The sequence below is a fragment of the Notamacropus eugenii genome, chromosome 3, assembly GCF_028372415.1.
Source record: "Notamacropus eugenii isolate mMacEug1 chromosome 3, mMacEug1.pri_v2, whole genome shotgun sequence".
Classification (NCBI taxonomy): Eukaryota; Metazoa; Chordata; class Mammalia; order Diprotodontia; family Macropodidae; genus Notamacropus; species Notamacropus eugenii.
This window is the reverse complement of record NC_092874.1, coordinates 314,585,033-314,602,590: the sequence shown is the minus strand read 5'-3', so window position 1 is coordinate 314,602,590 and position 17,558 is coordinate 314,585,033. Positions and strand designations below refer to the sequence as shown.

General features: G+C 38.6%; 1 protein-coding gene across 2 annotated transcripts in view; it reads left to right on the top strand.

Moving 5' to 3' along the window:
• The window catches only part of TDRD7 (tudor domain containing 7), a 108,897-nt gene extending 92,250 nt beyond the window's left edge, over positions 1 to 16,647 (top strand). For both annotated transcript variants that reach the window (XM_072596729.1, XM_072596730.1), the window contains exons 13-17: positions 5,697 to 5,831; positions 7,674 to 7,784; positions 11,530 to 12,029; positions 14,150 to 14,310; positions 16,146 to 16,647. In XM_072596729.1, coding sequence (XP_072452830.1) covers positions 5,697 to 5,831; positions 7,674 to 7,784; positions 11,530 to 12,029; positions 14,150 to 14,310; positions 16,146 to 16,366 — 1,128 coding nt within the window. In that variant the 3' untranslated portion in view covers positions 16,367 to 16,647. The remainder of the gene's footprint in view (positions 1 to 5,696; positions 5,832 to 7,673; positions 7,785 to 11,529; positions 12,030 to 14,149; positions 14,311 to 16,145) is intronic.
• Positions 16,648 to 17,558: the final 911 nt, after the last annotated feature.

Below are 17,558 nucleotides of genomic sequence, written 5' to 3'. Positions count from 1 at the left end.
ATTTAGATGTATGTGAAAGTGAAATGTGTTGCTTTCAGAGGTAGTGAATTTCCCATCGGTGGAAACATCTTCAAATGGAGACTGAATCATCACTTTTAAGGAATGTTCTGGATAAGGTTAAGCATAGTCCAAATGAATGCTTCTTTCTAAGATTCTGAAGGGCAGCTGGCCAGTCATTTACAGTATTCCTAACATTGGCTCATTTAGCCAGAGTCATACTGCATCTAATCTTACTTCTAGAACTTTGGGTCTGAAGCTCTTTCTCCTTTGTTTAGTAACTGAGACATGACATTCCATACTATTTGAGAAAAAAAGGTTCTCCTCACAGCTCAAAATACTCCTGGATCTGTAGTCTCACCAGTACAGATATTCCCTCATTAATGGAGATCCCAACTCATCCTTCTCTGCCCATTTTCTTTGTCCGTGTCCTCCAAAGAGCTCACCCCATTTCACCACTCAATGTTCTGGGAACTTTCCTTTCAGTAGCATGCAGATACCCAGTGGAACATCCAATATACCTTCCTCTTGCTACATGAACAGATTGTCTTCTTTTTTCCTATATTTCTTTTATGACAGATTTAGTCTGCATACTTAGTAATTTGTTATGTGTTTCAACCTACCTGCACCTACTATGTATCTTTCCATTGTCCTGTAATTATATTTCATTTTAAGTCTCCAGAGACTTATAGCCATACAACCAGGTTAGCAGAGTTTTGTAAGTATGGCATAGCAGATTATATTCTTCATTAGTGATTCAGTCACAGAGAGTTCTCAATGATTCCTAACTAGATTTTAGAAGAATTTTTTAAACACTCTAAATGGTGGAAATCAATACCAATTTGTCCAAGAACGTGCCATTGTGTATCATCTTAGAAGTTTAGTATTAGTGTAAGTTCAGAAAATTGGATTTTTAATTTGAGAAGATTACATGCTCATTATAATGAATAATCTGAATAAACCAGACTTGTGATTTTCTTAGTTTAGAAAATTTCCATTTTCACAATCTGGAGTCTTAAAGAGTCACCTTAGGCATTCAGAGGTTAAGTGACTTCTACTCCGCTGCGACACTCATCACACTAACCACCATATATTAGCGTCATGACTTGATCCTGGGTCTTAATGATTCTGAGGCCGTCTCTTTCTCCTGCAGTATGCTATACTGCCTTTTGTATCTGTACATGTAACATGCAAAAGGCATCCTTGAAATATGTCTATGAATATAGGAGCTCCTGTATGAGGTTGGATTTTTTTTTAAAATAGGATTTTCCAGACTAAATTGCTAAAATTTGAGTTATGCCCTTTTATATCTATATCCTTTTCCTTTGTGAATTGATCTTACGAATCTGAGCCCTAACTTTTATGTAGATGGTGCTGACATTTCTGTCTTCAACTCTGTCCTCTGACCTAAGTGCCAGGCCCATTTGCCTATGGGATATCTCTATTGAGCATGTCAAATTATCTTTCTCTCTTATTCCTTAAATTTGATCCCCCAACCTCCCTAGTTCTTTCAGTGATACTAGCCACCATTTTCTCAATCCTTAAGTTTAAACCTCAGTTTTTTGTTTTCCTCTTTTAGTCATTAATTTCAGTCACTTCAGCTTTGAAACTTTTCTGGCATCCCTTTCTACTGCTATCAGTTAAGTTCAGGCATATTTGTCACTTATTGTCTGGATTATTATTAGAGTATCCTGGCTTGTCTTCCTCCAGACTTTTCCAGCTCCAATCCATCCATCCTGCAAATGATTCCCAAATTAATCTTCAAGAAAACATTAATTTCTTCATCTTACTTTCATGCTCAGAAATCTTCAATAGTTCTACTTTTCATATGTGTGTAAAGTGTTCAGTTTGTATTCACCACCATCCTCAGTCTGACATCATCCTACCAAACCAACCTTATTTTCTCCCCAAAATAAAATCCCTACTTCAACGTCCTTGCAAAATACTATGTTCATTCCTAACTCCATTTTCTGTTCTGCTCTCTTCCCAGCCTGAAATGCCTTCCCCCATACCGCCCCGCTTCGATTTGCTTATCCAAAGTCTATCTATCCTTCTGGGCTTAGCTCAGAATCTTCTCTTACTATATAGTTTCCATGACAACTGCAGGCTCTACCCTTTTCCCTTTGTATACAGTTATTTTGGCATTTATTCTAAAATAAGCCTTGCATTTGTTTCCAGTGTAGATCAGAGGATCTCAGGGAATATTTTAGTCTGTTTCCTAACTGAAGCAAGAATCCTCTGAAATGTTTCTAAGTGGTTATTCAACCTTTGAGACCTTTTGGGTACAAGAAACTCACTATTTCCTGACACAATCCTTCCACTTGTACAGAATTTTTGTTGTTAGGAAACTTTGCCTTATGATGAGTCAGAGTCTTTAGCTAACCCTCACGTAGCAGGAGCTTAAATCCCCTAACCATTCTTTTCAGCCTTCCTTGGGTTACAGACAGCTTGTCATTTTCTCTTTTGAAATGTGGCACTCAGAATTGTGAACACAGCATTTTAGGTGTCATCTGACTAGGATAACATACAGGAGAACTGTCACTTCTTTTTTATTTAAGCATTGTACTTCTACTCAGTGCTTTTTTTCCCTCAGCAAGAACATGATAGTGTTCATCCTGGTAAATCACTCATATGTACAGGTAAATTTGTTAGAAGCTGCATTTTAGAATTTGACTTGGTGATAAAATGGAGTATGAAGCAAGGAATAACACAAGGCTCTACAGATATCATCAAAGATGCATTCTCCTTCCTTTGCTTCGTTATGTAGCATATTTCTTGTGCCTCTGTACCCCCTCATTATGAACTGCAGGAAACTCAGTTCTGGGCATCTTTTGGAAGGACATGGATAAACTTGGAGAATGCCCAACAAAGGGTTGCCTACCTGGATAAAGAAGGTCATGCCATATGAAGTTCAGTTGAAAGACCTGGAGATGTTATAGCCTGAAGAAGAAAAGACTTGGCAGGGACCAGGCAGCTGTTTTCAAGTAATGGACAAGTAGTTGTCCTGCAGAAGAAGACTTCTTTTGCTTGACTGGGGAGCACAAAACTGGGAATGCTGAATAGAAGTTGCAAAGAGACAGATCTCATGTGAGGAAGAACTTCCTGACAATTAGAGCAATCCAAAAGTGAAATGAACAGTCCAAAAGTATGACTGCCTCTGGAGCTGGTGGTTTCCCTATCACTCTAGGCTTTCTAAGCAAAGGCTGGATAACTATGTGGAGGAAGATTGTAGATTGAATTCTTATTCATTTATGGGTTGAACTAGATCTCCTCTGAAATCCCTTCCAACTGATTCTGAGAAATAATGCTTTTTAAGAAAAATCCTCCTTCTTCTGTCATTAATGTGAAATAATTTAAAACTGTTCAAAACTTTATTTTTTTATTTTCTTTTCTTTAGAGGACCAGACAGCATGTTTTTAGAGTGAGAAAAATGCTGTGTCTATATAATACAGAACTCACTGAGGTTGACCACATTGGGTTTTTTTTTGTTTCCCATATCTCCTGCTGTTAACCCATGGAGCCTGCAGGCCACTGAAACTCTCACCTTATTTGTTTTAATGAATTGCTCTCTTGTTTTGTCTCCTCTGTCCTGTACTTAAATAGTTGATTTGTTTTGAACTAAACATTTGTCTTTATGTTCGTTCCCATCCATTTTCATTTTCTTTGAATGTTTCACTCCACCTTGTTGAGGTCTTTTTAGATTATATTTCCCTGTTAAAGTCCTTGTAGATATCACTAGACATCCCTCTAGGTTAATATTGATTAATCAAGGATTAATCAGTAGTTTTTGTGGCCAGTTCAGTTACTTCAAAATCCACTAGACTTGACTGCCATCCCTTTACATTCCAAAGAGAGGTATCATTTTATCAAATGCATGACTGAAATCCAGTTGTACTTTCTCTGGCGTTTCCCTGAATGCCTGATCTAGTAATTGTCCAAAAAAAGTACTGAATACTGAGGTCAGTCTGGCATAATGGCACTGCTTCCTTGATTATTAAATAGAAGTTTTTGAGTAATTTATTTCAAACTTTTGTCAAGGTCAGCATCAAACTTCTCTGTCTACAGTTTGAAGGTAGAGTTCACCTTGTTTCCCTCACAGAAAATTGGGGTATTTTACCTGTTTCTTGCCCTAGAACATACCACCTGTTTTTATGTTTGCTCAAGGATCACAACTGTGGGTTATTTTCATAATTGTGGATGTAATTTGTCTGGGACAGTGATTTGATTCCCCCATAGGGCAATGAAGGACTCATTTATTCTCTCTATACTTCTCTTCCATTTTGGTTCCCACACGCTTAAGGTGTTATCTTTTTAAATCACTACGCCAAGAAAATAGAAATTTTAGTAGTTTCTCTTGTTGTTGGGTATCTGTCACCATTGCCCCATCAACCCAAAGCAATGCTTTCCTGGCTGGAGCACAGACTCTACAGGGACGGGAGATGGTTGACTGTGGACTGGCCAAACTTTTAGTTTATCACTGGAGCACTGAGATTAGTGATCAACCTGTCCTAAACTGTAGGCAGTTTGGCAGTTAACAATAGTCTTTACCCAGAGAAAATAATTAGTTAATGATAACTAGAAGTTTCAGCCCATCAAGTAATTACCAATCTCTGAGCCTCCATCCTGCTTGCCTATGGCTGTCTATGCCCAGTGCAAGACCTAGGACCAGAATTCAAGGCTTCAAACGCTCAGTGTGATTTCAGATTAGACCAAAAGGGCATCAGAGTTGGAGAGGTATTTGATAGCAAGTGAAGCAACAGTTCGTGACATTACATTTCAGGTGTGAGAAATGACAGCCATCTCTGTCTGCTTTGTTCAGATATTGTTCCATATGGTATTTCTCTGTTCACTTCTTATAATTATATATTGTTCCATTTTTTAAAAATAAAAGATTCTATTTTAAAATATGGCCTCATCACTAAAATATTTATTTCATACCATATTCAAGGCCTACCTGATGGCATATAAAGACCTTAGTGTTATGTAATAAACTTCCAAAGAGTTAAGCTTGTTTTTCAGTGACTGCAAATAGTTCATTGTTTGTTAAGGGAAACTTAGAATTATTTGAAAAACACCCTTAATCTTCTAATGTTACCATCATGTATGCTAGCCATGATTTCCCGTAGAATGTTCATTGTAATGTGACTAGCTCAAAGAAAACAATTGGTCCGATCCAGGATAACGAATCTTATCATCTTAACTGATTGATCTGATGTAAACATAATTTTTAAATGAAAACTTTCTGACTTGTGAGGAGAATGTCCTGAAATAACATACCAAATACAATGTGATCCTTTTAGGAAAGAGTGCTTATTAAATCTTCCAAAAATCAAATTACTTAAATACAATGTGGAAAAGTACATCGTAAATTAGGACAGCTGACCAGTTTAATTGGTTAGTGCTGATATTTTCTGCTACGTATTGCTAGTTAAAGAAAAAAGAATCCAAGGTCTGGAGTCAGAGACTTGGGCTAAATTCTGCCTCTGATATTTAATATAACTGTGTTGCTGCTGGCAAGTCATTTGACCTGGCTAAGCCTCAGTTTCCTCATTTGTAAAATGATTGAGTTAGACTGGATGGCCTCTTATGTCCCTGTCAACTCTTGCCATAGGATCCTGTCAGTGTAAGCTGGAATTCTGGTGCTCCAGTGTCTTTATGTTTTGTCCAGTTTAAGTTAATAAATACTTTTTTCGTTCCAGATAACAAATGTTCACAGTAGTCGGGCTCTGGACGTTCAGTTCTTGGATACTGGCACAGTTACCTCCGTAAAAGTGTCAGAACTTAGAGAAATTCCGCCTCGATTTCTACAGGAACTGATTGCCATACCACCCCAGGTAACATATCACTTCAGAAAACTTGCAGAAAGCTGTGTGGAGTGTGGCCATCATCACTACTACATACTCTTAAAAAAAGCATAGTCTCAGATTAGTCTAAATCTTATTTTTAAGTTGAAACTTGTCTAATTTTAGTTGCTTAGTCATTTTCAAAAGTACAGTAAAATTTGCCAATTCAAACTTAGATTAGTATCAGTCATTCTTTATTATTCGTATGAGTGTATTTTAAGAGATACAGTTTCATCATTTTCAAGTTCAGACAGTTAATTAGAAATAAACTAGTTACATAGTAGGAGTCAAGCTTTGATGAAGAGACAAAGTGATCAGTGATTAAAATATCATCGCAAGAGAAATAGTGCTGGTGCTCGTATACACGCGCTGCATTTATATTGTTTGTAAATGCATGTTTCTGGAATGCTTAAAAACAAAGCATTAAATCATTATTCTCTTTCCTAACCTTTGTCCATTGTTATTGGTGTTTAATTGTTTTCCCTGGCGATCCCATTTGAGGTTTTCTTGGCAGAGATACTGAGTGGTTTGCCATTTCCTTTTCAAAGTCATTTTACATTTGAGGAAACTGAGGCAAACAGGGTAAAGCGACTTGCCTAGGTCACACAGCTAGTAAGTATGAGATCCTATTTGAACTCAGATCTTCCTGACTCCAGGCCCAGTGCTTTATCTACCCACTGCCCCACCTACCTGCCCCAGCAACAGCAGCAACCCTTGTCCATTGCTGAAATGCAGATGAACGTGTTTTGTTGCATGGAGTCTCTCCATATTGCCACTAAAATGAAAGCTTAGAATAGTCAGGAGGTTTGAATACATTTTGATAAGAGAGAAAAGAGCTCAGAAAGAGCTCCGTGGCGTTTATTGGTGCCCAGGAAAACGTTATAGTGTGGGACACCTTAGGAGATGAAAAGACAGAAAGGAAATGCAGCACAGAAAAGGAACAGAAAGACGAGGGCATTGGAAGCTAGCTTCTCCTCTTTCACCCAGAAAGCTTTGTAGGCCTCTGAAAGGCTGGGGACCAGAGATTTACTGCTTGCTTGGTAGCAGCTGCTCAGGTAGAAATGGGAAGTAGTAAGAGATAAGGTAAAAGCCTAAGGTAGTAACAAGGTCTTTGTTTTTAGTTATCATGTTAGACTTCAGCATTTCATATTGGGGAAGCTAGGTGGCACAGTGGAATAGTGTCAGGCATGGAGTCAGGAAGATCTCAGTTCGAATCCAGCCTCACACACCTGCTAGCTTTGTGACCCTAGACAACCCTCTGAACCCTGCTTGCTTCAGTTCCTCATCTGAAAATGAGCTGGAGGAGGAAACGGCAAACCACTCCAGTATCTTAGCCAAGGGAACCCCAAGTGGGGGCACAAAGAGTCAAACAAGACTGAAATGACCGAACAACAGATAACAAAAGATAAGGTAAAAACCAAAAGCAATAATGAGGGTTTTTTAAATTATCATCTGTTAGATTTCAGCGTCTCGTATTATCATAGAGTTAGAGCTGAAAGAAAGTTTAGAGGCTGCCTACTTGTGATGAAACAGAGGTCCAGAGGACTGAACGGACACGAACACAGTCACCAGAGCAGCGGGTGGCAGAGCTGGCATCTTTGCCCAGGCTAGAGTTCTTTACAAACTATGAGCTAAAATGCTACAATAATTTTTGTGATTGTGTTCAATTTTGTCCTCCACACAAGGAGTGAGTTTCCATAGGTCGTACTTGATTTCTTTGTACTTTGGTCATCTCTGAATTATAGAAAATGACATTTTTATTCTTGATGACATGAATTTTAGAATGGCATGGGCTAAAAGCATTCATACCTTTTTATTATGCTTTATCTGCAGGCCATCAAGTGCTGTCTGGCCGATCTCCCACTTAGTATTGGCATGTGGACCCCGGACGCTGTGCTTTGGCTGAGAGACACGGTTCTGAACTGCTCTGACTGCAGCATTAAGGTCAGCATTTTATGGAATGACTGAATCATGGAAAGCTCTAACAAGAAAATGCTGTAAGAAGGACAAAGATTTGGTGGAAGATTTAATTTTCTATTAAAATGGAGACTTCCCTTCAGAGTCGGTCATAATCTCCATTATATTTTTATACGTAGGGTAGCTTATGGTTAAATGATTTCTTGTTTGAGAAATTATCCTAAATTTTTGTGATATTTGTAAAACACTTGTCCTACCTTGTGTCCTTACTAGTGAACAGTGAGGTTTTTGTGAGTATCCAGGGGTGGGGACTCTGCTGCCTCGAGGCCATATGTGGCCTTCTGTGACCTTTTGACCAAGTTCAGGTTTTACAGAACAGATCTTTTTATTAAGGGGATTTGTTTTGTGAAGTTTGGGTTCAGTCAAAGGGCTGCCCTTGAGGACTTAGAGGACCACATGTGGCCTCGAGGCCGCAGGCTCTCCACCCCTGATGCAGCCCTGTATTTTGTTCTCTCATTCATGTGCCACAATTATACCAATAGGTGTCACTTTGCCACCATTTTAACTGGTGATAAGGAATTAAGTACCCTATAACATGAAACATTTCTCTGTTGGAAATTATAATTAAGCATAGAATTTTGTGTAAATGCTTGAGCTTTTATTTTCTATAATAACTTGCTCATGTAGCACTTTATGATTTACTATACAATTTCTTCTTGGCAGTGCTGTGTGGTAATGCTGGCTTTCTTCTTTAGTGCCTGGAGAGGTTCCCTTGGCTGGGAAGAGTGGGCAGTTGGGTATGAGGAGTGGGTGGGACTTGCCCAGGGTGAGTGAGAACCACCCAGCTGGTGGTCCTGTGGATCCCAACTGACTCTTAAGTCCAGAGCTCTAACTACTGCACCATGCTGCCTCTTACTAGCACATAAAAGATTTAGATATGTTTGACCAACTGGTATGAAATGCATAGATACAATTAGCATGTACTTTTGAAATGCAACATAACTGGCATAATTTGGCTTATAAACAAAAAATAATGGTTGAAATAATTGGTTTTCCTTTTCTTGGATTTGAATTTCAAATTGATTTGCTTGAATTTCTGTTTTTGAACATCTTAATGCCCCTTTCCAAAGATGTCAAATGAAGACCCAGCTCCAGCCCCACTTTTTCCAAACACTGTCTTCTCCCGACTAAATACATCCCATATAGACTTATTTTTTCCTTCTCTGAACATCTGTAGAAACTAGAGTTTGAGTCTCAAGTTAACTTGTAGTTAGTTCCATATTATACAGTTGCTGGTGTTCTTTGGCTGAACTATATGGTAAGTTTGTCTTGGCAAAAGGCATTGTCTTAATGCGTCCTTTGTATCCTCTGCAGTTTTAGGTACAGTGATTCTCAATAAAAATTTTTGTTGTTAATTTGAAGTAGTACATTTGCCTCTGCTTTAAACATGGAAGTAATGTAGCAGTGAAGCACCAGCAGAAAAGAATGCACAGGAAAGTTCGCGTGAGACATTTACCCAATACCCCTTTGTCAAGCGTCCTGTATGGTCATGAGTGCCTTCTCCTGTCAGATCACCTTCCTCTTAGTTTAGGTTTACCTAGATGAGTACATGTTGTGTCCCCTACTGTAATATATTCTTGAGGACAGGGATTTTTTTTTGTCTTTGTTTGAAATGTCAGCACTTAGCACAGTGCCTGGCACATAGTAAGTGAGGACTAAATTCTTATTGACTGACTGACACCCACTATAGATAAGATGCTAGCCTAGGAGTTGAGGGGGAAACACAAAGATTCAAAAAGAGATCCTAATGATACCTGACAGCATGGAGTACCTTCACTATTTTATGTAAGATAAAGAAAAATGGATTCAGATTTAGAATGCCATAAGTGAATTTTTAAATCCTTATGAACAAAACTGAATATTCTGACATGTCTTGCAAATTTCCCTATTATGTTAAGAGCACTGCCATTCTTCTAGATACCCAGATTCTCAACCCTACCTAGTGTCATCCGTGACTCTTCTCTCTAACTCACCTCTTATTTCTAATACAAACCTTCTCATTTCTTTCTTAGCAATATCTGTCCCATAAAACGTTCTCCACATTCACAGAGCTACCCCCCATTTAAGTTCTCCTCAGTTCTCAATTACACTATCGCTATACCTTCCTTCAGTTGGATCGGACTTCCTTTGGTCTCTCCCCACACGAATCCATCCTCCACAGACCTGCTAAAGTGATTTTCATAAAGCACAGGTCTTACCATTCCACACTGCTTCCCTTCTTCAGTAAACTCCAGTGGTTCCCTGTTACCTCCAGCTTCAAATATAAACTGCTTTGTTTGGTGTTCAAAGCTAACTTAACCTGACCTCTTCTTGCGTTTTCCAGTCTTTGTGTTGGACTTGGAATGTGGAGATCTGGGTTCTCATCATGGGTTCACAGAGTTAGATCTGGAAGGGACTTGACAGATGAGGAAGCTGAGACCTGAGTATCAGATAAATGACCCAAAGCCACCTAAGTGTAGTAAGTAGAAAATAAGAAATTCGTACCTCGGTTATCAGACTCCAAATCCTTTTTTTCTCTATACCACATGGATGACTTTTCCAGTCCTCTCTCTGACAACTCTTAGCCTTGTGGTGCTGGGCAAACCATGTAGCATCTCTGTGTCTCAGGCAAACCTCCTAGAATTTACCTGCTAAGTCATCTGTTACATAATGAGAACAAAAGACTGATTTTAAAGTCTGTGGACCTGGGGTCACCTCCTGACTGGCCACCTGTATGACCTTGGATGAGTCCTTCAACTTCTCTAGGCCTCAGTTTCCCCATTTGTAAAATGAGCTCAAACTAAATGATCTCTGAGGCTTCTTCCAGCTCTAAATCTGTGAACCTATGACTTTAAATAGACAGCTGCAGTTTATACAGTGAAAGGTTCCCACTCTAGGAGTTCCCTGTACTGCAAAAATCCCATTTCCTGCATATTCCCCATATTCTAGTAAATCTAGTTCAAGAATTCTAGCACTTTTAGCTTCCTTTTACTCTTTTAGCAGAAGCCAGAGATGTGCTGTGTGCATTCTTAGGTGTTCCAGAGCCTTATCTTGCCCAGCCTGCATAGGGAATCACTCTTGTCTCCCACATAGAGTAGGAGCTACAAGTACTTGAGTCTGGGTCACTTAGCAGTTTGGCACAGGTCCCTAAAATCTTCTGTTGGTATCTTATCTGATTCTGCACACATTTTATTTTATATTTATCCCCGTCCTAGCCTGAGGATATATCCGCTAACCACAATAGCTCCTTGGCTATTAACTAGTCTCCCTAAATCAGTATTTTCCAAAGCAATTTGACCATAGAGCACTTTGAGCAAAAGAGAACAAATATCCTTGTTTTCATATCCCAAAATAACATACAGTAAAAATTATATGTGTTAAAAAGGGGAGAGTGTTAAAATTGAAATTTTCTCATAGAATCACTATTCATATTTTCCAAAACATATAACCTTCGTAAATGAGAGTAAGTTTAAGTAAAATATAATTCATGTCATATTTCTCTCTTTGGTGTTTCAGTGTAGTAAGTAAATCAATCCCTTAAAGTTACTAATTAAAGTTACTGGTTTTACCTTTATATAAGAACTCAATGGGAAATGTGTCATGTCTTAATTTGCACAGTTTACATGAAATACTACATCATCTTTTTCACAATGTTGATTCTGTAAATAACTTTACCTTTTTAAGATAAATGTACATCTTGCTTTATTAAATCATTTTATTTCTTTTCCAAAAGGTTATGAAATTGGATGACCCCAAAGGGATTGCACATATTTATCTGTTTACTCCTAAAAATTTCCCAGATCCTCATCGTAGCATTAATCGGCAAATTACAAATGCGGATTTATGGAAGCATCAGAAGGATGTGTTTTTGAGTGCCACACCCAATGAAGGTAGCCCTGACAACAAAAGTGACAGTGTCACAGTACCTAGAACCACTCTTGAAAGTGTCAAGAAAAACTTCAACAATCCCATCCCAAAGTCTGTAATAGAATATACTACCAACCTCTCTGTGATGGATCTTCCGCCTCCAATACCTTTGTCGAAGCCCGGAGAACACATGGATGTGTATGTGCCAGTGGCCTGCCATCCTGGCCATTTTGTTATCCAGCCTTGGCAAGAGTTACATAAACTGGAAGTTCTAATGGAAGAAATGATTCTGTATTATAGTGTGTCTGAAGAGCGAGCCGTAACGGTGGAAAAAGACAAAGTGTATGCTGCAAAAGTGGAAAACAAGTAGGTATTTGGGGGGTGCGGTGGCAGCGGGGCATCTGTACTCACAGTGTGAGTTCTGTCCTCAGAGAAGTCAGTGCCAAAAGTTCTCTGCTCCAGTGGGGTCACTTTGGAACTGGCAAAAAAAAGGATTTTAAATAGAAAAGGAGTCTGATTAATTACAGGGTTTGCTGGCCTGTGAAACTGTACAATTCAAATCCCAATGGCAGTGACCACCATTCTGTTAAAACCCATTTATGCTTAGACTGCAGAAGCTCTTAGATTTCTCACTATATAATCAGAACATAGACTCACTTGATTTAATTCTTAGGAGATTTTGTTTTCTTTTGAAAATATTTCTTTCGCTCTTGTTTGTCCTCAGCTTTTAGTAGTCATACACTTGCTGTGGTTAGTCCATGGTTAGTCCATGACAGTTTTACTCACACGTCTTCCAGGCTTCACCTAAGTGTCATTACCTACGAAACAAAAACTGTTGTACAAAAGAGAATTAGCAGAAAAGGAACTTTGGGAGACCTGAGATCTGCTAACATTAGGCGTTGCATCTCACAGTTCTTCAGATGCTACAGCATGTTTGAGTATGATCTCCAGCAGAGACATGGGAAGAACATGTCAGCTGACCACACTAAGTCATTGAATCATAACTCTAGAACGGGAAAGAAGCCCACGAGGCCATCAAGTCCAACCAATTTAGGTACAGATAAGAAAACTGAAGACTTAGGAAGATTAAGTCCTAAGTGATATGGGTAATAAACTGGAATAGATTTTATCTCAAAGATTGAGGGGGAAAAAGTTCATAATGCTTAGATTTGTAGCTTTGTATCAGTAGATGTAATCTTTACCCATGCAGGTCACATGATGCCTACTTATTCTGCATTTTTCCATATATAAGTTGCCTTCATCTTGGGGGGATGGAAACTCTAGGTGGGATTTCACTGACGTAGGGAACTCCCAGATGAGGAATCTCCTTCTGCCATTGTGGATGGCCACCTTTTCTGCCACTTGTGGTCTTGTGGAGAGCATGCTTGTCCAGGATCACACACCAGTAGATATCAGGAGGTGGAACTTAATGCTGGGTCCTTCTGGTTCCATTCTTCTCCTCTTCTCTTCTCCAGATTAGTTTCTATAGAAATTTACTTCTGACTTGTAATAGCAAGTGCTATTTGCAGCTCACCCTCCGATGGCTACATATAAGGTTATCCGAGGAGCTGTCTCATTTTTTCAGTAAAAGGCACTTCAGCGAAGTCATAGCTGCCTTTCATCCACTTCCATCTGCTGTGCAAATCAAGCTGTTTCCCCTCTGTGGGCCTTCGTTACTTCATCTGCACAGTAAAGGGGCTAGACTCAGTGACCTCCAAACTCTCTGCCAGCTCTAAACTGTGGTGCTGGGAAAAGAATACCGCCGGCTCTAGACAGGTTCATATGCTGCCTTTGATGCTGACTTTCTAACCTTGGACAAGGCACTTGGTGTCCCTCATTTGTAAAACAAAGGGGGTGGTCTGGAATGCCTCTGACACCCCTTCCAGCACTACGTGCTTCCATGATCCTTTCTACTCTAGCCCAACAAAATATGTTCTTATTCCTCAAGGTTTTCAGCTTGGAACTGGACAAGAAGTCTAGTTTTCATGGTCATATGAGAAGAAAAGCTGGCAATGATTGGTGTTTTCTTGTGTTTAACTACAAGCTCTAAACTTTTATCACTTAAATGCCATTCTCCAAAAGCAAGACAACTTTGAAAGTTATACTTTGAATTTATTATAGACTGAAGGAAAAGTAAATAATAGGAACGTATAGTTTTGTGTACAATTCTCTTTCTCTGGTCTGCTTGTATATGGAAATGCTCATTGTATTTGGTGTTAAGTTCAGAATTTTAAAATTGCCTTTATGTCTTTAATGTCTTACCCTTGTTGCAATATTCATTCTAATCTTGAGTCAAACTCCATTACTGATAGCCTGTGGACCCAGAAATGGTAGCATCCTCAAAGAGTGTGCAGCATCTAGATAATTTTGGTCTTTGATCTTAGCTCCCACATTAACTTTATATTTTTCATCCTAAATGGTGTTTAGCTGTGAGGCCGATGTTTACTTGAACTGTTTTTTCTCTTTAATCCATGAAACACTTTTAGGTGGCACAGAGTGCTTTTAAAAGGAATTCTGACCAATGGCCTAGTGTCTGTTTATGAGTTGGACTATGGCAAACATGAATTAGTGAGCATCAGGAAAGTACAGCCTCTAGTGGACATGTTCCGGAAGCTGCCCTTTCAGGCCATCACAGCTCAGCTTGCAGGTAAATTATAGAGTTGGAACCAGTGCTAGGACGTGCCCTTGTCTCTGCTTATATGTGGGCTTCGGGGAGGCCTGAAACAGAGATCCTACGTACACAGAAATAGTGGGTGTGCTTTTTGGGAGGGCGGAAAACTCAAAACAAAGAGATCTGTCAACTGGGAAATAGCTAAACAACTTGTACTGCATAGATATAAAATGGAAGATTCTTATGTTCTAAGAAATGATGACTATTAAGAATTAAGCCAAATGTGGGAAAACTTACAAACAGATGGAAAGTGAAGAGAATCAGGAAAATAATATACACAGTGACATATAACGAAAATGTTAAGAACAAAATAAAACCAAGCTGAAGACTGTGTAATAATTATGACCATGCCCCCAGTGGAGAGTTGCAACTTCCTTCATTGGGGAGCTGTAAATATGGAATAATACAAATACGGTTAGATGCAGGCAGCGTGTTTGGTTTTGTTATACTGACTTTTTTCTTGTTATTAATCTTCATGACAAAGGATGCCTTGTTGGATTGAGGGGGGGGAATATTTCCAGAAAAGAATTACACAAAAACAGAAGGCATAAGTACATAGATTGTGCCCAAATTCCATTACTTTTATTAAACCTGATGTAACTTCATACTGACATACTAACTTCATTCTATATAGATTTAATATCAACCTAGGTGTCCAAGTTTATGAAATGAAATTTTATTGCTTCAATTCAGTTTTAAAGATCGTATGGAGTGTCTGATGGCACTTGCAGTCTGAACTCTAGGATCTCAGATGATAGACTCTAACAAATGAAAAGACATTTTTAAAATTACCTAGTTCAGTCTGTTCATTTTAGAGAAAAGAAAACCATGGCCCAGAGAGAGGACAGAGGTCCTTTGGTATGATGAAAAAAACGCTAAATCTGTAGTTTGGAAGGAGCCTCGCTTGAATTCCTGGCTTTGCTACCTACTCTGTTGTGAATTTCAGCAAGTCCTTTGATGGGGCTCAGTTTCGTCCTTTGTAGAATGAAAAAAGGAGAACTAGATAATTTTAAGGCCTTTACCTGCTTTATTATCCCAAATCTTCAGCAACCTGCTCTGATACCTTAACTCAGATTGCCCGACTCACAGTCCCATACCCCTTATTATTAGAATGAGTTATATTAAAAATTTTGAAAGAATCTAGAATCAGAGAAATTTTACTGATGTCATTCATATATTCAGAGTCCCAGAACTGGAAGGCACTTAAAAGATTATGTAGTGTTAACACCCTCGTTTTATAGATAAAGTAGCTGAGGCCCAAAGGGAGTGGCTTGCCCAAGATAAGCCTTAACACAGCGCGCGCGCGCGCGCACACACACACACACACACACACACACACACACACACACACACTCACATTTACTCTTCCTAAGAACATTTGTAGGGGAACTGTTATCTTAATTATTTACGAGGGAAATGGACCTATCCTTTCTCTTTTGAAATGATCATATTGAGCAAAGAGATATGGTCATTCTATGTTCCTTATTTTATTCCACAGCATCACACTCCAAGGAAAATTCTAGAATGTAAACTCTTTGAGAGCTCAGATTCTCTTTTATTTTTAGTGTTTAGTTGCATAGTAGGTAATTAATGTCTTTGAATTAATTTAATTTCTGTGCACTCAATTCAGTGGCTCAATTCAGATTGGGAAAACTATGGCAAAAACTTAAAAAAAAAATTATTTTCCTGCTGCTTATTTTTTACTTTCAGGAATTCTAACTTGGACTCTTCAGACTATTTTGAATAAAATAAAAATAATATTTGATTGCAGAAGTATATTCTTACGACTTCTCTTTGTATTTTTGTACAAGGAGTGAGATGCAGTCAGTGGTCAGAAGAAGCTTCAATAGTGTTTCGAAATCATGTCGAGAAGAAACCTTTGGTTGCGTTGGTACAGACAGTTGTCGAAAGTACCAATCCTTGGGATCGAAAAATAGTGGCCTACTTGGTGGACACGTCACTACCAGAAACTGATATATGGATTCATGACTTTATGTCCGAATATCTTGTGGAGCTTTCAAAATTTAATTAATCACTGTTGCTGAAACCTTGACAACTAATTCATATTCTTTAGCAATAATAATAATAATAAAACAACATGAAGCAGGCTTTCAACACCAAAAGTCTAACTATGCTGCATGGCTCTGAGTATCTGCAAGGGATTGAGAAAATATGATGCTTATGGTCTGTGAAATATATTTAATAGAAGTTTTGTTTAACCAAGTTGACTTTTCAAAGGACTTGCACTTTGTTTATTACTATAGTTTTAGAGTGTTGGGGTGGAAAAATAAAGTGTTGTTTATCAACATCAAAGTCGACTACTTCGAGTTTATTCTTAGGTTTTATGATCTTAAAATGTTTGCCTCCCCTTTCTCTAATATCTTCATGTCCCATCCCATGTTATTATGGTGTACACACAGTACACAAGTTCCTTCTGTAAGTGCTAAGTATGTATTAAGTTACATGGGCCTTACTAGTCTTATTATATCACTGTATGAGATTCCTTTTTTTTTCTTCCATAGAATATCTCTAAAAATTACAGCCAATCTCAGGGGCATGAATTTCTGTTTCTGAAGACAAAATTAAGTACTTGTATGCCTATCATTTTAGTTTTAAGAATTTGCATACCAATTTTCATAGGTCAAATAGGCCTAGAAGCCCTCTGATTTCTTAGTAGGTAGGACAGAAATCATCTTCTCCCTCTTGTTATTCAGAATGCTAGCAACTAGTGTAAATCTAATTTGGCAAAGCTTTCTATTTGGAGTTGACCTTGGGACATTTCATCACCAGAGTTCATTCTGGGTAAGATAGCAGCATAAATAAAATATAGAAATGGAGATCCAAGAATATTATATGAAGGTTGGGAGGGGAGAGAGAGATAAAAGTTGGACTAAAGAAGAAAGAAAGATCATAGAGGGAAGTAGTGAGATGAGGTTGGATCCTTGATGAAGGGCCACACTTATAAAGGCCCTTGAAAATCAGGAGAAAGAGTTTAATGGCCTTAAATAAGAAAACGATATGATGAAAGCCTTTAAAAATAGAAAGATTGGTTTGGCAGTGGTGCGCAAGGAAGGACTGCAGGGTTAAGAGGAGGGAGGCATGAGGAGCCAGTTCATCTACATAATCCTGTTACGAGGTGATGAGAACGTGCTCTAGAGTCATGGCCGTTGGTTTGAAGAAAGATCAGAGATGTCTTAGTGAAAGGACTGACAGGACTTGGTGAA